At 45.2% G+C, this 22,216-nt stretch overlaps 1 protein-coding gene across 1 annotated transcript; it reads right to left on the bottom strand.

The window, feature by feature from the left end:
- Positions 1-607: 607 nt before the first annotated feature.
- On the bottom strand, positions 608-3,168 carry LOC123054849 (uncharacterized). Its single transcript, XM_044478715.1, has one exon. It carries the CDS (start codon positions 2,402-2,404, stop codon positions 1,115-1,117), a length of 1,290 nt encoding a protein of 429 aa, XP_044334650.1. The 5' UTR covers positions 2,405-3,168; the 3' UTR covers positions 608-1,114.
- Positions 3,169-22,216: the final 19,048 nt, after the last annotated feature.

Genomic DNA, 22,216 nt, shown 5'->3' on the forward strand with positions numbered 1-22,216 from the left:
AACAGAGAGACGGAGAGGAATGTAAAGAGATGGATTCATCAAATCAATCTTGACAAATGTATATGTCCAGAAAAGGTCATCTAAATATGTTCTTTATGATGTATCTGTGTGCTGGAGAATACTTGGGATATGAAACGGTTGTAAATGGCAACGATAGCTCACTGAGACAGACCACACAAGTGCACAGAGTTGACTGAATGGAACTTTTTCAAACGTTACACGGAGCAGAAGATGAAGTTCAGGCATCATACTCGCAGCATGCATCTATCAACACATGAAATGCGCCCATTCAGGTACCGTCAGCGTTGCTTCTTCAAAATTCGGTAAACTAGCAAAGTCCCTACATGCAATTATATCGAACTGGAATTGTACCGGAGATTTCTTTCCGTTCCAGAAGTAAATATTGGACAAAAAAAGGTAAGATGAGATACCAAAATTGTGAACAGATAATCCATTTGCTCCAGGTGACAACAAGAGAACCGCGGTCATGATACACGACTCAATTATGGATACATCTACCATTTCCTTTCTGGACTCTAGAGTTAAAACACAAGGACTTGAGACAACACACCAGCCGGCCCTGAACAGACACATGGACGCCGAGGGAGAAAAGAGAAATATTGGATCTAGAATATAACTTGCAAAAAAGTTACAAAGAATTTAAATAAAATTAACATCCATGATCCTGAATTAGTACTGAAGATACTCTAGAAAATTTTGCAATCAATAATGTACATCCTGACCTAGAAACTTACAGAACATTTTCCTATAAGTTACAAGACAGCACTTGCATTTTGCTGTCCTCTGTCCCTTTATGCCAGATGTTACATAGAAGTCGGGACTTATGGATGTAACAGCCTCCACCGCGGGAGCGCTAATGGGCCCTATGCAGCATGAACAGAAGATGACTTCCTTTATTGGGGCATCAGTTATCAGGACAAAAGAATTGACTTTCTTTCACTACAAATCTGGGAGCAGAATTCTGCCTTGATCCCCAAACATGCATCTTCTATGATGTGACTGCAGTATTGTTACTTCAGCTTGAATGTACATCAGATGGGGCACGAAGAAATACATCGGACAAAATTTCATCTGAACTAGCAAGCTCCATCTGTCAGTCATTTTCCTCCGAAGGACGTAGACATATCTTCTCAAGGAGGACTGGCCAGTCCTCCCCAAGCTGCTGAGGGTTTAGCTGCATGGCTACAGTGAAATCATGAGCAGAGATCAAGTGTTGACTTCTGCTATCATTTGTAGCATCTGATTGTCCACTGCTTGACTGCATCTGAACTTGGTTCGGCAACCAAACACCATTAATTTGCTTTCCATGGGCATGCTGCTTGTATGATGCCCCTTTTTTTGCATCTCTTCGAACATCAGCTCCTTTTAACTCAACGGATGACCTAATCAGGTTCTTCAAGTACGAGTCCAAACCATTATTCAGAAGTTCAGCACAATCCATTGTGACACCTGCCAGACCCAGTGTTTCTGCTGTTTTCTCCATGCGCTTACGTAGAACCTCTGTGTTCAACAACTGACCTTGCTCATAACAGCTGCTGAAGTGATCTTCCCCTGAATTAACTGCTGGCGGCAGTAATTTCCTTGATCCACCTACACTTGCTGAACAAAAGGGTATGCCAAGTGGAGCTCGCACAGGACTTTTCGACATTTGAGCAGAATGACCTGCAGCATCGCTCATAATTCTTCTTTGCCTAAGCGCATTTTCAGGTAGCAACTGGTCCACACGCAGATGCTTTGCCAATGGCTCTGCAGCTTCACATTGTTGAAAAGACACCGATCTCTTCAACTCAATTGAACTTAATGCGCCATTCTCTGTAACTGCAGATCCCCCATGAACAACCTGGGTGTGACTGGCAACAGCCTCCACCCTACCATTTGGGCCCATATGTTTCAACCGATCTTTTAACTGATGATCTTGCAGTGCGCCCATAGACCTCGATCCTTGGACCTGTAACAGCCTGGCATCCCCATTACAAGAATTAAGCGATCCAGCAGCCTGGGAAACCTTCTTCGCCAACGGTCCGGCAGACCTCCCAACATCTGGTGGTGGAGGTGGACACTGTGCCTGGTAGACATTGTAGAGAACCGCGCGGATGAGCCGGTTGTGCAGCCGGAGGTTCTCCCGGCCCAATGTAAGCAGGCACATCTTATCAAAATCAGGCTTACTGAGCTTCTGCGACAGGTAGCCACTCAAGTAGCCGAAGTAGCGCCGCGACCGGTCCGGACCAAGCCGCTTCTCCATCTGAGCCTTGAGCTCCCGGAGATCAATGCGACCATTCTGCTGCTGTTGCGGCGGCGGCGGCTGCGGGCCCCGAGACCCCGGCGGCTGCCGCTGCTGCTGAGGTGGAGCCATTGACCAAGCCTCCCCTCTAACTGTATCCATACAACCACCACCCCTCCCTCGGAACCCCCCAATATGTGATTGGCAGACAGAGCACAGAAGCCACGAATCCGCACGAAACCCAGCTCGGGATCAAATCACTAGGGCTTATGCCGCCTCCCGCAGAGCGCGAGGCCGTAGACCAATTCCCAGCTCGCCGGCCGCGGAGGGGATCTCATCTCCAGTGGCAGCGCACCAATTGCCTACCAGCCGCCCCGGACGCGGTGCCGCTGGCCCGAATCAAGCATGCGGGCGGACCAATTGCGCGTGCCGGCCAAACCCTAGGGCAATGGAGGCATGATCCCGGGCGCCGGCGAGCTCGTGCCGCCCGGATCTCCGGCGGGGAATGGGCGCGAACCGACACGAATCCGACGGGGAATTGAGCTGACCTCCGGATTGGCGGGGCCGCGGATTGGCCCGGCCGAGACGAATTGCGCCCGCCCGCCGCTTCCCGCCCGCCCGCCCGCCGGAATCTCGAAGTGGCGCGCCGCCCGCTGCCCGCCGCTGCTGGTTGGCGCTTGCTCGGGTCGGCGCGGGGCGGGGCCCGGATGCTGCTGCTGCTGCCGCGCGGGGGGTGGGGGTGGGGGTGGGGGTGGGGGCGGGGGCGGGGTGGATGGGTCCTTGCTTCGCTCCCTTAGCTTCCCTTCGTGTTCCTCTCCCTCTCGCAATCTCGGCTTGGGCTCTCGCTTTTTTTCCTCTCCGGGGGTGGTATTTTTTTTCGGCCGTTGAATTGGATTTGATCGAGCCGAGAGAAGCGAAGCGGGTGGGGACTACCGAGCCAGCAGGCCTTTTGCTTCCCCGGCCCTTCTTGTAGTCGTGGGTGTGTGTGTGCGCGCGTGATGTCGCCTCCTCTGCTCATCTGCATCTGCCGCCGCTGATCATTTGATGGCTCGGGATTCTGATTCCGATTGCAGCATGATGATGCAATGAAGCCAAAGCCTGCGTCCTGCCTGCTTTCACCGTCTTCAAGTCCACATGGGGTTACCATACGTTGTGTGGTGAAGTCCACATGGGTTACCATGGATCTAGGGTTTCACCGTGGGGGTGCTAGTTTGTTTTTCCTTTTGAAGAGAACTTAGTTTGAATGCCATGTACGTAGAAATATCGCAAATTCAACATGTATGTTATTTATTTTTGCCACAACCACAGGAGAAATATGTTAGAAATTATCAAATAAATAATAACCGTGTGCAAACATATACTTGGCTCCCTCTACCATCGGCAAGGCATCAACCTAGTCGGTGTCTTTCTGGTTCTCAAGTTTGCGGTCGATGTGGTGTGCTGCTCCATACAAGTTCCAAATGCAGCCGTGAGGCAATTGACACCTTCCTAGATGACATAATACCATATTTGCGGTACACACAAGGTTAGCATAACCACTACGTAGCAAAATAAAGTTTGCATTTTTGGAGGGGTGACATGGTCCAAATAGTATTTATTGTTTTCACGAACATCATTGCAGAAGGACACGACGATGTGTCATTTCGTCAAAGCCAAACAAAGATGTGTTATTTTGTGTGTTCTTTCTAGCAACAAGTAAGTGTGTTCCTGTAAGTCGTGAGGTATAAGCGAATTGGCGTGTTTTGAGGAAGTTCGACAAGAAATGTTACAAAACTTGGTTTATTGAAGAAAAACATAGGAGTGACTCCGGCAACGAGCAAGCTCACTAGGTAACTTAGGTCTAGAAAACAACCATCTAATGTAATATACACACTTATAAAACTATCACGAGGTGACCTTCATAGAAAAAGTACACCTTCTGATGGCTATGCCCAACCACATTATTGTCACACAAAGAGAGGGATCCTTGTAGCTCTTTGATTCAATGGTCGTATGTCTTCTATAGAAGTTGAATGTTTACATGAAATTTCAATGAATCGGATAGGTCCTTTGATGTAGGGTGGAACCCTAGGGGGCGATCTTTCGCAATTTGGAGGGGAACCTGCCAAGAACACGAAGAACACGAGGGGAAACATGAGGGAAATCATGAGAGGAACACTCAAGAACAAGTCCAATCACACATCCACTAGACAATCAAACACACAAGATCCACAAGGGTACATGAAAAACAAAGAGAAAGATACAAGGTAGAGTTCATCCCAAATCCAAAGAAGATGGGGTCTTGGTGATCTAGATGATCCTTCCCACGATGGTGGCCTTGAATCCCTCAGGATCTTCTCACATGGAGGTCTTGAACTCCATGGGAGCGGTCTCTCTCTCTCTCTCTCTCTCAAGAGGAGGAGGTAGGAGCAAAACTCACATACAAATGAGCTATCATATTTGCTAACCCTAAAAATGGGGAGGAGGGGGTCTATTTATAGTCTAAGCCACGAAGGGGTAAGTGAGGGGCAAAATGGGTACATGGGCCTCGGCCCGATACGTTGCACGCAGGCAAGGCCGGATGATCCGGGCGTCAGGGAACCGGATGATCCGGCTTCGTCCGGGTTCGTTTGGTCGTCGTAGCCAAATGATCCAGGAGAGGGTCCGGATGATCCGGCTGAGCCCGGATGTCCGGGAGGAGGTCCGGATGTCCGGCCTATCTCCAGCAACCGCTCTGTCTTCTTCTCCTTTCTTCCGTCTTCTCGTCCACGCTTCTCTCACGGACGATGTAGTCGTTCCTTGGCGCTTGCACTCCTCCTCGACATTCGTGAAGCTTCGACAATACCTATGCATGCACGATGGAGGGTCAAGTAGTATACCATCATCGAAGGGGTCAAGTGAACACGTGTAAAGGAGATGATTCACCTTTATGTATGTGAAGTAGATGTCGCACGTGTCACTTGCCAAATGGACTCTTGACATGGTGATGTCCGTAGGATGCTCCGCATCATCCTTAGATTTTTTTACATAGGAGTAGCTTTAAAAATACCTATATGAATCCTTGGCTCCCCCTATAGGCTTCAGCTTCTAGGGAACCCATAAGTTCGCTTCTAGGGAAGCTTCGAGAAATCCATCTACTATTTGAATTTATTGTTTGTGGTTCACATTGTATAGCGTCAGAATTGTTTGTTTAGTGTTTAATTTATAATATCGTATTTGTAGGCGGGGAGACTAGCCTCTCCCTGATAGCTCTAGTGACTCTGTGTGGGCAAACTCACCCGTGCCCTCCTTCTAGGTCACGTGGTAGAAGTGGTCATGTGCCTCATGGGCCAAAGTGATGGGCCTCTCTCATACAACACTCCCCCTCAAGAGGGGTGATAGATATATATAATTCCCATCTTGTCACATGCAACACTGCATTCTCCGGTTCCCAGTCTTTCAAGCAATCTGTAATTTGCTGCTCTGGACTCACAAACTCTATATCTTGGTAATCCTTAAATCCCGTTTTTCTTTGATAAAGAATCTGCCAATCCCCACATGTCTAGTTCTATCATGTTGAACTGGGTTCTTTGCGATGTTAATTGTCAACTTATTTTCGCACCATACATTCATACAATTGGTCTTCAATATCTTGAGCTCTTTTAATAGATTCCTTGTCCATAACAACTCACTCGATCCCTAAGACATGGCTATGTATTCAACCTCTGCAATTGATTTGGAAACAACAAGTTGTTTCTTGCTCCTCCAAGACACCAGATTTCCACCTAGAAAAACACAATGACCTGAAGTTGATCATTGTCACCCAGGCAGCTAGCCTAGTCAGCATCACAATAACCATCCATGATAAGGTGTCCATGACTCTTGTTTATCAGTGCTTTCCTAGGAGAACCATTCAAGTATCTCAAGATTCTATATACTATCTCAAGATGTTCACTTCTAGACCCATGCATATATCTGCTCACAACACTTACTACAAATGCAATGTGTTGTCATGTATGATACAAGTACTACAATTTTCCCGCCAATCGCTGATATTTTTCTTTATCCATAGAATCACTAAATTGGGCAGTCACTTTATGATTTTGGTCAATTGGGGTTGAAACAGCTCGACAACCCAACATGACAACATTAGAGAGGAGTCCATGGTATACTTTCTTCGAGAAAGAACTATACCTTTTCCAGACCTGGCCACTTCTATACTAAGGAAGTACTTGAGTCAACCAAGATCTCTAACTTTGAAGGCCATACTCAGACACCCCTTGAATTATCTCTACGTCATCATCACGATGGTGATGATTCGTCAACATAAATTGTAATTATGGTCATTTTCCCTTTAGAGTGTCTATAAAACAATGTATGGTCACAATTGCATTGTCCATACCCCATGTTACACACCGCCCATCTAAACTTGTCAAACCAAGATCCTTAGGGACCGCTTCAATCCGTAAAGTGCTTTCTTTATCCTACATACCTTGCCAACAATCTAAGAAGTCAAGAACCTAGGTGGGATTGTTGGGGAACGTAGTATTTCAAAAAATTCCTACGATCACACAAGATCTATCTAGGAGAACCATAGCAACGAGCGGGGAGAGTGTGTCCACGTACCCTCATAGACCAAAAGCGGAAGCGTTTAGTAACGCGGTTGATGTAGTCGAACGTCTTCGCGATCCAACCGATCCAAGTACCGAACGCACAGCACCTCCGCGATCTGCACACGTTCAGCTCGGTGACGTCCCTCGAACTCTTAATCCAGTTGAGGCCGAGGGTGAGTTTCGTTAGCACGACGGCGTGGTGACGGTGATGATGAAGATACCGGCGCAGGGCTTCGCCTAAGCACTACGACGATAGGACCGAGGTGTGTTTCTGTGGAGGGGGGCACTGCACACGGCTAACGATCAACTTGTGTGTCTATGGGGTGCCCCCCTCCCCCGTATATAAAGGAGGGAGGGAGGAGGCCGGCTGGCCCTAGAGGCGCGCCCCAAGGAGAGGAGTCCTACTAGGACTCCAAGTCCTAGTAGGATTCCACTTGGTGGAAGGGGGGGAGAAGGAAGGAGAGGGAGAGGGAAAGAGGGGCCGCGCCCACCTCCCCTAGTCCTATTCGGACTCCCCTTCGGGGGGCGCGCGCCACCTCCTGGTTGCTTCCCTCTCTCTCTCCTAAGGCCCACTAAGGCCCATTACTTCCCCGGGAGGGTCCGGTAACCCCTCCGGCACTCCGGTTTTATCTGAAACTATCCGGAACACCTTCGGTGTCCGAAAGACATGGTCCAATATATCAATCTTTATGTCTCGACCATTTCAAGACTCCTCGTCATGTCCGTGATCTCATCCGGGACTCCGAACAACCTTCGGTACATCAAATCACATAACTCATAATACGAATCGTCATCGAACGTTAAGCGTGCGGACCCTACGGGTTCGAGAACTATGTAGACCGAGACACATCTCCGGTCAATAACCAATAGCGGAACCTGGATGCTCATATTGTCTCCTACATATTCTGCGAAGATCTTTATCGATCAAACTGCATAACAACATACGTTGTTCCCTTTGTCATCGGTATGTTACTTGCCTGAGATTCGATCGTCGGTATCACCATACCTAGTTCAATCTCGTTACCGGCAAGTCTCTTTACTCATTCTGTAATGCATCATCCCGCAACTAACTCATTAGTCACATTGCTTGCAAGGCTTGTAATGATGTGCATTACCGAGAGGGCCCAGAGATACCTCCCCGACAATCGGAGTGACAAATCCTAATCTCGATCTATGCCAACTCAACAAACACCATCAGAGACACCTGTAGAGCATCTTTATAATCACCCAGTTATGTTGTGACGTTTGGTAGCACACTAAGTGTTCCTCCGGTATTCGGGAGTTGCATAATCTCATAGTCAGAGGAACATGTATAAGTGATGAAGAAAGCAATAGCAATAAACTAAATGACCATAGTGCTAAGCTAACGGATGGGTCTTGTCCATCACATCATTCTCTAATGATGTGATCCCGTTCATAAAATGACAACACATGTCTATGGCTAGGAAACTTAACCATCTTTGATTAACGAGCTAGTCTAGTAGAGGCATACTAGGGACACTTTGTTTTGTCTATGTATTCACACATGTATCAAGTTTCTGATTAATACAAATCTAGCATGAATAATAAGCATTTATCATGATATAAGGAAATAGAAATAACAACTTTATTATTGCCTCTAGGGCATATTTCCTTCAGTCTCCCACTTGCACTAGAGTCAATATCTAGATTCTAACACCCATGGAGTCTTGGTGCTGATCATGTTTTGCTCATGAGAGAGGCTTAGTCAACGGGTCTGCAACATTCAGATCCGTATGTATCTTGCAAATCTCTATGTCCCCTTCCGACACTTGATGACGGATGGAATTGAAGCGTCTCTTGATGTGCTTGGTTTTCTTGTGAAATCTGGATTCCTTTGCCAGGGCAATTGCACCGGTATTGTCACAAAAGATTTTCATTGGACCTGATGCACTAGGTATGACACCTAGATCGGATATGAACTCCTTCATCCAGACTCCTTCATTTGCTACTTCCGAAGCAGCTATGTACTCCGCTTCACACGTAGATTCCACCACGACGCTCTGTTTGGAACTGCACCAACTGACAGCTCCACCATTCAATATAAATACGTATCCGGTTTGTGACTTAGAGTCATCCGGATCAGTGTCAAAGCTTGCATCAACGTAACCATTTACGACGAGCTCTTTGTCACCTCCATAAATGAGAAACATATATGTAGTCCTTTTCAGGTATTTCAGGATGTTCTTGACCGCTGTCCAGTGATCCACTCCTGGGTTACTTTGGTACCTCCCTACTATACTTATAGCAAGGCACACATCAGGTCTCGTACACAGCATTGAATACATGATAGAACCTATGGCTTAGGCATAGGGAATGACTTTCATTTTCTCTCTATCTTCTGCAGTGGTCGGGCATTGAGTCTGACTCAACTTCACACCTTGTAACACAGGCAAGAACCCTTTCTTTGACTGATTCATTTTGAACTTCTTCAAAATCTTATCAAGGTATGTGCTTTGTGAAAGTCCAATTAAGCGTCTTGATCTATCTCTATAGATCTTGATGCCCAATATGTAAGCAGCTTCACCGAGGTCTTTCATAGAAAAACTCTTATTCAAGTATCCTTTTATGCTATCCAGAAATTCTATATCATTTCCAATCAGCAATATGTCATCCACATATAATATTAGAAATGCTACAGAGCTTGCACTCACTTTCTTGTAAATACAGGCTTCTCCAAAAGTCTATATAAAACCATATGCTTTGATCACACTATCAAAACGTTTATTCCAACTCCGAGAGGCTTGCACCAGTCCATAAATGGATCGCTGGAGCTTGCACACTTTGTTAGCACCCTTTGGATCGACAAAACCTTCTGGTTGCATCATATACAACTCTTCTTCTAGAAATCCATTCAGGAAAGAAGTTTTGACGTCCATTTGCCAAATTTCATAATCATAAAATGCCGCAATTGCTAACATGATTCGGATAGACTTAAGCATCGCTACGGGTGAGAAAGTATCATCATAGTCAACTCCTTGAACTTGTCGAAACCTTTTGCAACTAGTCAAGCTTTGTAGACAGTAACATTACCGTCAGCGTCGGTCTTCTTCTTGAAGATCCATTTATTTTCTATGGCTTGCCGATCATCGGGCAAGTCAATCAAAGTCCACACTCTGTTCTCATACATGGATCCCATCTCAGATTTCATGGCCTCAAGCCATTTCGCGGAATCTGGGGTCATCATCGCTTCCTCATAGTTCGTAGGTTCGTCATGGTCAAGTAACATGATGTCCAGAACAGGATTACCGTACCACTCTGGTGTGGATCTTACTCTGGTTGACCTACGAGGTTCGGTAGTAACTTGATCAGAAGCTTCACGATCATCATCATTAGCTTCCTCACTAATTGGTGTAGGAATCACTGGAACTGATTTCTGTGATGAACTACTTTCCAATAAGGGAGCAGGTACAATTACCTTATCAAGTTCTACTTTCCTCCCACTCACTTCTTTCGAGAGAAACTCCTTCTCTAGAAAGGATCCATTCTTAGCAACGAATATCTCGTCTTCGGATCTGTGATAGAAGGTGTACCCAACAGTTTCCTTTGGGTATCCTATGAAGACACATTTCTCCGATTTGGGTTTGAGCTTATCAGGTTGAAGCTTTTTCACATAAGCATCGCAGCCCCAAACTTTAAGAAACGACAACTTGGGTTTCTTGCCAGACCACAGTTCATATGGTGTCGTCTCAACGGATTTAGATGGTGCCCTATTTAACGTGAATGCAGCCGTCTCTAAAGCATAACCCCAAAACGATAGCGGTAAATCAGTAAGAGACATCATAGATCGCACCATATCTAATAAAGTGCGGTTACGACGTTCGGACACACCATTACGTTGTGGTGTTCCGGGTGGCGTGAGTTGCGAAACTATTCCGCATTGTTTCAAATGAAGACCAAACTCGTAACTCAAATATTCACCTCCATGATCAGATCGTAGAAACTTTATTTTCTTGTTACGATGATTCTCCACTTCACTCTGGAATTCTTTGAACTTTTTATATGTTTCAGACTTATCTTTCATCAAGTAGATATACCCATATCTGCTCAAATCATCTGTGAAGGTCAGAAAATAACGATACCCGCCGCGAGCCTCAACACTCATCAGACCGCATACATCAGTATGTATTATTTCCAACAAGTCAGTTGCTCGCTCCATTATTCCGGAGAACGGAGTCTTAGTCATCTTGCCCATGAGGCATGGTTCGCAAGCATCCAGTGATTCATAATCAAGTGATTCCAAAAGCCCATCAGCATGGAGTTTCTTCATGCGCTTTACACCAATATGACCTAAACGGCAGTGCCACAAATAAGTTGCACTATCATTATTAAACTTATATCTTTCGGCTTCAATACTATGAATATGTGTATCACTACTATCGAGATTCAATAAAAATAGACCACTCATCAAGGGTGCATGACCATAAAAGATATTACTCATATAAATAGAACAACCATTATTCTCTGATTTAAATGAATAACCGTCTCACATCAAACAAGATCCAGATATAAAGTTCATGCTTAACGCTAGCACCAAATAATAATTATTCAGGTCTAAAACTAATCCCGAAGGTAGATGTAGAGGTAGCGTGCCGACGGCGATCACATTGACTTTGGAACTATTTCCCACGCGCATCGTCACCTCGTCCTTAGCCAATCTTCGCTTAATCCGTAGCCCCTGTTTCGAGTTGCAAATATGAGCAACAGAACCAGTATCAAATACCCAGGCGCTACTACGAGCATTAGTAAGGTACACATCAATAACATGTATATCAAATATACCTTTCACTTTGCCATCCTTCTTATCCGTCAAATACTTGGGGCAGTTCCGCTTCCAGTGACCAGTCCCTTTGCAGTAGAAGCACTCAGTCTCAGGCTTAGGTCCAGACTTGGGCTTCTTCACTTGAGCAGCAACTTGCTTGCCGTTCTTCTTGAAGTTCCCCTTCTTCCCTTTGCCCTTTTTCTTGAAACTAGTGGTCTTGTTAACCATCAACACATGATGCTCCTTCTTGATTTCTACCTGCGCAGCCTTTAGCATTGCGAACAGCTCGGGAATTGTCTTATCCATCCCTTGCATATTATAGTTCATCATGAAGCTTTTGTAGCTTTGTGGCAGTGATTGAAGAACTCTGTCAATAACACTATCAACCGGAAGATTAACTCCCAGTTGAGTCAAGTGATTGTGGTACCCAGACATTTTGAGTATATGTTCACTGACAGAACTATTCTCCTCCATTTTGCAGCTATAGAACTTATTGGAGACTTCATATCTCTCAATCCGGGCATTTTCTTGAAATATTAACTTCAACTCCTGGAACATCTCATATGCTCCATGATGTTCAAAACGTTGTTGAAGTCCCAGTTCTAAGTCGTAAAGCATGGCACACTGAACTATCGAGTAGTCATTAGCTTTGCTCTGCCAGGCGTTCATAACGTCCGGCGTTGCTCCTGCAGCGGGTCTTGCACCTAGCGGTGCTTCCAGGACATAATTCTTCTGTGCAGCAATGAGGATAATCCTCAAGTTATGGACCCAGTCCGTGTAGTTGCTACCATTATCTTTCAACTTAGCTTTCTCTAGGAACGCATTAAAATTCAACGGAACAGTAGCACGGGCCATTTATCTACAACAACGTAGACATGCAAAATACTATCAGGTACTAAGTTCATGATAAATTAAAGTTCATTTAATCATATTACTTAAGAACTCCCATTTAGATAGACATCCCTCTAATCATCTAAGTGATCACGTGATCCATATCAACTAAACCATGTCCGATCATCACGTGAGATGGAGTAGTTTTCAATGGTGAACATCACTATGTTGATCATATCTACTATATGATTCACGCTCGACCTTTCGGTCTCAGTGTTCCGAGGCCATATCTGCATATGCTAGGCTCGTCAAGTTTAAGCCGAGTGTTCTGTGTGTGCAAAACTGGCTTGCACCCGTTGTATGTGTACGTAGAGCTTATCACACCTGATCATCACGTGGTGTCTCGGCACGACGAACTGTCGCAACGGTGCATACTCACTCGGAGAGAACACTTGTACCTTGAAATTTAGTGAGAGATCATCTTATAATGCTACCGCCGTACTAGGCAAAAATAAGATGCATAAAAGATAAACATCACATGCAATCAAAATAAGTGATATGATATGGCCATCATCATCTTGTGCCTTTGATCTCCATCTCCAAAGCACCGTCATGATCACCATCATCACCGGCTTGACACCTTGATCTCCATCGAAGCATCGTTGTCGTCTCGCCAACTATTGCTTCTACGACTATCGCTACCGCTTAGTGATAAAGTAAAGCAATTACATGGCGATTGCATTTCATACAATAAAGCGACAACCATATGGCTCCTGCCAGTTGCCGATAACTGTTACAAAACATGATCATCTCATACAACAATTTATATATCATCATGTCTTGACCATATCACATCACAGCAAGCCCTGTAAAAACAAGTTAGACATCCTCTACTTTGTTGTAGCAAGTGTTACGTGGCTACTACGGGCTTTAGCAAGAACCGTTCTTACCTACGCATCAAAACCACAACGATTTTTTGTCAAGTGTGCTATTTTAACCTTCAACAAGGACCGGGCATAGTCACACTCGATTCAACTAAAGTTGGAGAAACAGACGCCCACTAGCCACCTGTGTGCGAAGCACGGCGGTAGAACCAGTCTCATGAACGCGGTCATGTAATGTTGGTCTGGGCCGCTTCATCCAACAATACCGCCGAATCAAAGTATGACATGCTGGTAAGCAGTATGACTATTATCGCCCACAACTCTTTGTGTTCTACTCATGCATATAACATCTACGAATAGACGTGGCTCTGATACCACTGTTGGGGAACGTAGTATTTCAAAAAAAATTCCTACGATCACGCAAGATCTATCTAGGAGAAGCATAGCAACGAGCGGGGAGAGTGTGTCCGCGTACCCTCGTAGACCGAAAGTGGAAGCGTTTAGTAACGCGGTTGACGTAGTCGAACGTCTTCGCGGTCCAACCGATCCAAGTACCGAACGCACGGCACCTCCGCGATCTGCACACGTTCAGCTCGGTGATGTCCCTCAAACTCTTGATCTAGTTGAGGCCGAGGGAGAGTTTCGTCAGCACGACGGCGTGGTGAAGGTGATGATGAAGTTACCGGCGCAGGGCTTCGCCTAAGCACTACGACGATAGGACCGAGGTGTGTTTCTGTGGAGGGGGGCACCGCACACGGCTAAAGATCAACTTGTGTGTCTATGGGGTGCCCCCCTTCCCTGTATATAAAGGAGGGAGGGAGGAGGCCGGCTGAACCCTAGAGGCATGCCCCAAGGAGAGGAGTCCTACTAGGACTCCAAGTCCTAGTAGGATTCCACTTGGTGGAAGGGGGAAGAAAGGAGGAGAGGGAGAGGGAGAGGGAAAGAGGGGCCGCGCCCCCTCCCCTAGTCCTATTCGGACTCCCCTTGGGTGGGAACACGCCACCTCTTGGTTGCTGCCCTCTCTCTCCCCTAAGGCCCATTACTTCCCCGGGGGGTTCCGGTAACCCCTCCGGCACTCCGGTTTTATCCGAAACTATCCGGAACACTTCCGGTGTCCGAATGACATGGTCCAATATATCAATCTTTATGTCTCGACCATTTCGAGACTCCTCGTCATGTCCATTATCTCATCCGGGACTCCGAACAACCTTCGGTACATCAAATCACATAACTCATAATACGAATCGTCATCGAACGTTAAGCGTGCGGACCCCTACGGGTTCGAGAACTATGTAGACATGACCGAGACACATCTCCGGTCAATAACCAATAGCGGAACCTGGATGCTCATATTGGTTCCTACATATTCTGCGAAGATCTTTATCGGTCAAACCGCATAACAACATACGTTGCTCCCTTTCTCATCGGTATGTTACTTGCCCGAGATTCGATCGTCGGTATCACCATACCTAGTTCAATCTCGTTACTGGCAAGTCTCTTTACTCGTTCTATAATGCATCATCCTGCAACTAACTCATTAGTCACATTGCTTGCAAGGCTTGTAGTGATGTGCATTACCGAGAGGGCCCAGAGATACCTCTCCGACAATCAGAGTGAAAAATCCTAATCTCGATCTAGGCCAACTCAACAAACACCATCGGAGACACCTGTAGAGCATCTTTATAATCACCTAGTTACGTTGTGACGTTTGATAGCACACTAAGTGTTCCTCCGGTATTCGGGGGTTGCATAATCTCATAGTGAGAGGAACATGTATAAGTCATGAAGAAAGCAATAGCAATAAACTAAACGATCATAGTGCTAAGCTAACGGATGGGTCTTGTCCATCACATCATTCTCTAATGATGTGATCCCGTTCATCAAATGACAACACATGTCTATGGCTAGGAAACTTAACCATCTTTGATTAACGAGCTAGTCTAGTAGAGGCATACTAGGGACACTTTCTTTTGTCTATGTATTCACACATGTATCAAGTTTCCGGTTAATACAATTCTAGCATGAATAATAAACATTTATCATGATATAAGGAAATATAAATAACAACTTTATTATTGCCTCTAGGGCATATTTCCTTCAGGGATCTCCATGTATACCTCCTCATACAAGTCACATGCAAGAACGCATTCTTCACATTGAGTTGGTGTAAAGGCCACACGAAATTTGCTGCACGGGACCTCAGAATCCTCAGGGTGTTCATCTTTGCTACTGGAGCAAAGGTCACATCGTAGTCAATGGCATATGTCTGATTGTACCCCCTCGCCACAAGTCTTGCTTTGTACCTTTCAACATTTCCATCTGCTTTCTGATTCACGGTGTATAACCACTTGCAACTGGCTATCTTCTTTCCTATTCGAAGAGGTCGTTGGTAGCCATGTCTTCTTCTTACACAAATCCTCTAGCTCTTCCACCATGCCCCCATCACTTTGAGCCCTCCTTTTCCTTCTTCCAGTCAGTCAGAATTGACACAGACTGAAGAGAAACAACAAATATGCTTTGTGGGCTAGAGATAATGCTTTATAGGAAACATAATTTTCAATATGATTGTCATCGAATACCGCTTCTCTGGTATCCCTACTTAGTTCTCCTCAAGGCCACTAGCCCTTCAGCCTGATCCCTGACAGAGGAGAGAGAAATCAGATCAGTACTACCTTGTTGTTCGGTCAGTGGCTAATCTAGTTGCTCCACCTGATGTGCAACACCCTCACCTCGCTTTCATGAATACATCTTTAGTTGCTACTCTTGCTATACTATCCACCTCGACACGATACCTACCTAAGCCCGTGCATGCTTCCGAGAATAGACCTTTAGCTGCTCCTCTTGCTCTGTTGTCCACCTCAACATACTATCAATATGATCTGGTGTTGGTGTGCCAATCTGCACATCACCGGTGGAAGTCGATGCTTGTATCACAACAGCCACATGAGTTATTATTGACCCGTCTATTGCTAAAGGTGACTGCGACTGTTGCATCATATGCATCTGTATGCTACTACTCTCCCCATCTTGGCCAATTTCCGGTGGGACCGTGGGAGACATTGTCAAGTTCTTCAAACAAGACAATTAGGTCAGTTTTATCACCATAAAAAGGTTTTGTTTCACAAAACATAACATCCATGCTCACAAAAGTTTGCCTCTCAGAACGACTTCAACATTTGTATCATCTTTGGAATACCCAAGAAAGATACACTTGACTTCCCGAGGACCCAATTTGTTGACTAGTGGCCTATGATCACAAACAAAACAAGTGTAACCAAACACCTGGGGGGCTGGGAATTTATTTTCCGTGAAAACCAACTCACATGGTGATTCCATACATGTCACCAGAAATGGAGTTATGTCGATCAAGAAAGTGGTCATCATGACAGCTTTACTCCATAGGAACTTGGGCACATTCATGGGAAACACCAATGCCTGGGCTTACTAGATGGCATTTTTTCCTCTCTGCCACCCCATTCTGAGGAGGTGTGTCCAAACAAGATGTTTGATGGAGGAGGCCCTTGTCGGACGTGAAGGTAGAAATGGCCTTGTTAGCATACTCGATTCCATTGTCAGATTTGAGTGCTTGAATTTTCACATTAAATTGGGTCCGAACAAGTGCAAAGAAAACTTTGAAACACTAAAGCACTTCATATTTATGTTTCAAAAGATAGACCCAAGTCATTAGAGAATGGCAATCAATGAACATACCAAAGTACTTCATACCTCTAACAGATAACACTGGACATGTCCATATATCAGAGTGGATTAACCAAAAAGGAGATATGCTCCTAATCCCCTTACTCACATATGAGTTTTTGGTATGTTTAGCAAACTCACACGCATCGCAGTGATGCTTGCTCTTGTCCACACCAATCATTGTATCAGGAAATACTTGATGCATTTATCAAAATATGCATGCCTCATCCTACAGTGATGGCTTAGGGCTCTAGTCTCCTTATCCTCATCAACTGCAGGTAGCATGTGCATTCACTCCTGGTGTGTCATGCTGTTATCCATGTACCATAACCCCCTTACTCCTCATTCCAGTTCCAAGAATCATGCCCGTCGCTGTCTCCTGGCTCAAGAACCCAACCTTGTCAAGAATTATTCGGCAATCAATTTAGTCAACCAAAGAACTCAAGGACACTAAGTTCATGAGAAAAGACGGCACAGACAATACTAAGGATAATTCAATACTCAATGTGCAGATGACTGTCGCAACACCTGTGGTGGCCTAGGCTATGCCATCTGTTGTGTGAATGTTTTCTTGTGTATGAGAGAGTGTGAAAGATAAGATTTAAACTCATTAAAGTCTCCAGCAACATGGTCCGATGCTCGAGATTCAAGAACCCATTCAAAGTTTATTTTATGGGCTGCTATTGATGCATGCTCAATGTACCTTCATTTGTATCGACAAAGTTAGCATAACTGGTAGTAGCTTCCTATCCCTCTGCACGTTGCTTCCCTTCAGCTGACGTAGATACATTTGAATTGGGAGCATTCCAATGAGGAGCGTACCACAAACCTCCACTCCCATTCTGACCAACTCAGCTGCTATTGCCACCATTGTAGCCTCGGCCTCCGCTTCTTCTGGGTCCATTGCAAAATTAGTTGATATGCCCTGGTTGACCAAAATTATAACACCCCTCAGAACCTCGCTGGTCAACCACTCTGTAAGTAAATTCATTTCCATCTCCTCTTCTCGACCGCGGGTGCACCTCTTCTTGGGACATCGCAACAATGTCATCATCAAGGGACACAAGCATCAATTGATGTAGTAGCGCAACATGCCTGCTCTCAAAACCTTGATCTAGGCCTTTCTAGAAACTGCATTACATGTCTGCGCTCAACCCAATTATTGACAATCTCCATAGATTTAGCATGTGGAAGCTTAAGGGGATCACGTTGATCTAGATCTGCCAAATGGTGTTGCATATCATTCACATATACCATCACACTTTTGTTACCTTGACGAACAACCTGAATCTTGTCTTACATTTGAGACATGAGCATCGGATTTCCTTTACCAGAGTACCTCTTGGACAACATGGTCCGCACATCAGAAGCACTCGGAAATGCCTCAACTGATAATCGCACCCCTTCCGCAGCACTAGCAGCTCGTTGTTGTCTCCAACACCACCTCATCTTCCACCTCCTTCCTCTCAACCTCAATAGCCAGTTGTACCGCTCTCTCATAGTGCGCAAGCTCACCTAGCTGATGTGGGATGCCACAAACAGCAACCCGGAGTACAGGAACAACAAGTAGTCAGAGGAAGAATCTTGCGATGGACCAGCTGAAGGAAATATGCCCTAGAGGCAATAATAAAGTTGTTATTTATATTTCCTTATATCATGATAAATGTTTATTTTCATGCTAGAATTGTATTAACCGGAAACTTAGTACATGTGTGAATACATAGACAAACAGAGTGTCACTAGTATGCCTCTACTTGACTAGCTCGTTGAATCAAAGATGGTTAAGTTTCCTAGCCATAGACATGAGTTGTCATTTGATTAACGGTATCACATCATTAGAGAATGATGTGATTGACTTGACCCATTCCGTTAGCTTAGCACTTGATCGTTTAGTATATTGCTATTGCTTTCTTCATGGCTTATACGTGTTCCTAGGACTATGAGATTATGCAACTCCCGAATACCGGAGGAACACTTTGTGTGCTACCAAACGTCACAACGTAACTGGGTGATTATAAAGGTGCTCTACAAGTGTCTCCGATGGTGTTTGTTGAGTTGGCATAGATCGAGATTAGGATTTGTCACTCCGTGTATCGGAGAGGTATCTCTGGGCCCTCTCAATAATGCACATCACTATAAGCCTTGCAAGCTATGTGACTAATGAGTTAGTTGCGGGATGATGCATTACGGAACGAGTAAAGAGACTTGCCGGTAACGAGATTAAACTAGGTATTGAGATACCGACGATCAAATCTCGGGAAAGTAACATACCGATGACAAAGGGAACAACGTATGTTGTTATGCGGTTTGACCGATAAAGATCTTCGTAGAATATGTGGGAGCCAATATGAACATCCAGGTTCCGCTATTGGTTATTGACAGGAAACGTGTCTCGGTCATGTCTACATAGTTCTCCAACCCGTAGGGTCCGCACGCTTAACATTCGGTGACGATTTGTATTGTGAGTTATGTGATTTGATGACCGAAGTTTGTTCGGAGTCCCGGATGAGATTGGGGACATGACGAGGAGTCTCGAAATGGTCGAGACGTAAAGATCGATATATTGAAAGGCTATATTCAGACATCGGAAAGGTTTCGAGTGATTCGGGTATTTTTGGAGTACCGGAGAGTTACGGGAATTCGTATTGGGCCTTAATGTGCCATACGGGAAAGGAGAGAAAGGCCTCAAGGGTGGCCGCGCCCCTTCCCCATGGACTGGTCCGAATTGGACTAGGGAAAGGGGGCGCCCCTTCCTTCCTTCTCCTTCTCCCTTCCCTTTTTCCTATTCCATGTGGGAGGTGGAATCCTACTAGGACTAGGGAGTCCTAGTAGGACTCCACACTTTGGGCGCACCCTATGAGGGTCGGCCTCCTCCCCCTCCATCCTTTATATACGTGGCCAGGGGGCACCCCATAGACAACACAGGTTGATCATTGATCTCTTAGTCGTGTGCGGTGCCCCTACACCATAATCCACCTCGGTCATATCGTTGTAGTGCTTAGGCGAAGCCCTACGCCGGTAGCTTTATCATCACCGTCATCACGCCGTCATGCTGACGAAGCTCTCCCTCGACACTCTGCTGGATCGTGAGTTCGTGGGACGTCACCGAGCCGAACGTGTGCAGATCGTGGAGGTGTCGTACTTTCGGTACTAGGATCGGTCGATCGTGAAGACGTACGACTATATCAACCGCGTTGTCATAACGCTTCCGCTTACGGTTTACGAGGGTACATGGAGAACACTCTCCCCTCTCATTGCTATGCATCACCATGATCTTGCGTGTGCGTAGGAATTTTTTTGAAATTACTACGTTCCCCAACAGTGGCATCTGAGCCAGGTTTATGCGTAGATGTTATATGCACAAGTAGAACACAAGTGAGTTGTGGGAGATAATAGTCATACTGCTTACCAGCATGTCATACTTTGATTCCGCGGTATTGTTGGATGAAGCGGCCCGGACCGACATTACGCGTACGCTTACGCGAGACTGGTTCTACCGATGTGCTTCGCACACAGGTGGCTGGCGGGTGTCAGTTTCTCCAACTTTAGTTGAATCGAGTGTGGCTACGCCCGGTCCTTGTTGAAGGTTAAAACAGCACATACTTGACAAAAAATCATTGTGGTTTTGATGCGTAGGTAAGAACGGTTCTTGCTCAGCCCGTAGCAGCCACGTAAAACTTGCAACAACAAAGTAGAGGACGTCTAACTTGTTTTTGCAGGGCATGTTGTGATGTGATATGGTCAAGACATGATGCTAAATTTTATTGTATGAGATGATCATGTTTTGTAACGAAGTTATCGGCAACTGGCAGGAGCCATATGGTTGTCGCTTTATTGTATGAAATGCAATCGCCATGTAATTGCTTTACTTTATCACTAAGCGGTAGCGATAGTCGTAGAAGCAATAGTTGGCGAGACGACAATGATGCTACGATGGAGATCAAGGTGTCACGCCGGTGACGATGGTGATCATGACGGTGCTTTGGAGATGGAGATCAAAGGCACAAGATGATGATGGCCATATCATATCACTTATATTGATTGCATGTGATGTTTATCCTTTATGCATCTTATTTTGCTTAGTTCGACGGTAGCATTATAAGATGATCTCTCACTAAATTTCAAGGTATAAGTGTTCTCCCTGAGTATGCACCGTTGCGACAATTCTTCGTGCCGAGACACCACGTGATGATCGGGTGTGATAAGCTCTACGTTCACATACAACGGGTGCAAGCCAGTTTTGCACACGCAGAATACTCGGGTTAAACATGACGAGCCTAGCATATGCAGATATGGCCTCGGAACACTGGAGAACGAAAGGTCGAGCGTGAATCATATAGTAGATATGATCAACATAGTGATGTTCACCATTGAAAACTACTCCATCTCACGTGATGATCGGAAATGGTTTAGTTGATTTGGATCACGTGATCATTTAGATGACTAGAGGGATGTCTATCTAAGTGGGAGTTCTTAAGTAATATGATTAACTGAACTTTAATTTATCATGAACTTAGTCCTGGCAGTATTAGCATATCTATGTTGTAGATCAATAGCTCGCGATTTAGCTCCCCATTTTTATATGTTCCTAGAGAAATATAAGTTGAAAGATGATAGTAGCAATGATGCGGACTTGGTCCGTGATCTGAGGATTTTCCTCATTGCTGCACAGAAAAATTATGTCCTTAATGCACCGCTAGGTGACAGAACTATTGCAGGAGCAGATGCAGACATTATGAACATTTTGACAAGCTCGGTATGATGACTACTTGATAGTTTAGTGCACCATGCTTTACGGCTTAGAACCGGGACTTCAAAGATGTTTTGAAAGCCACAGAGCATATAAGATGTTCCAAGATCTGAAATTGGTATTTCACACTCATGCTCGAGTCGAGAGGTATGAGACCTCTTACAAGTACTTTGCCTACAAGATGGAGGAGAATAGCTCAACTAGTGAGCATGTGCTCAGATTGTCTGAGTACTACAATCGCTTGAATCAAGTGGGAGTTAATCTTCCACATAAAATAGTGATTGACAGAGTTCTCTAGTCACTATCACCAAGTTACTGGAACTTCGTGATGAACTATAATATACAAGGGATGACGAAAACGATTCCAGAGCTCTTCGTGATGCTGAAATCGATGAAGGTAGAAATCAAGAAAAGCATCAAATGTTGATGGTTGACAAGACCACTAGTTTCCAGAAAAAG

Source organism: Triticum aestivum, chromosome 2D, assembly GCF_018294505.1.
Source record: "Triticum aestivum cultivar Chinese Spring chromosome 2D, IWGSC CS RefSeq v2.1, whole genome shotgun sequence".
Taxonomy (NCBI): Eukaryota; Viridiplantae; Streptophyta; class Magnoliopsida; order Poales; family Poaceae; genus Triticum; species Triticum aestivum.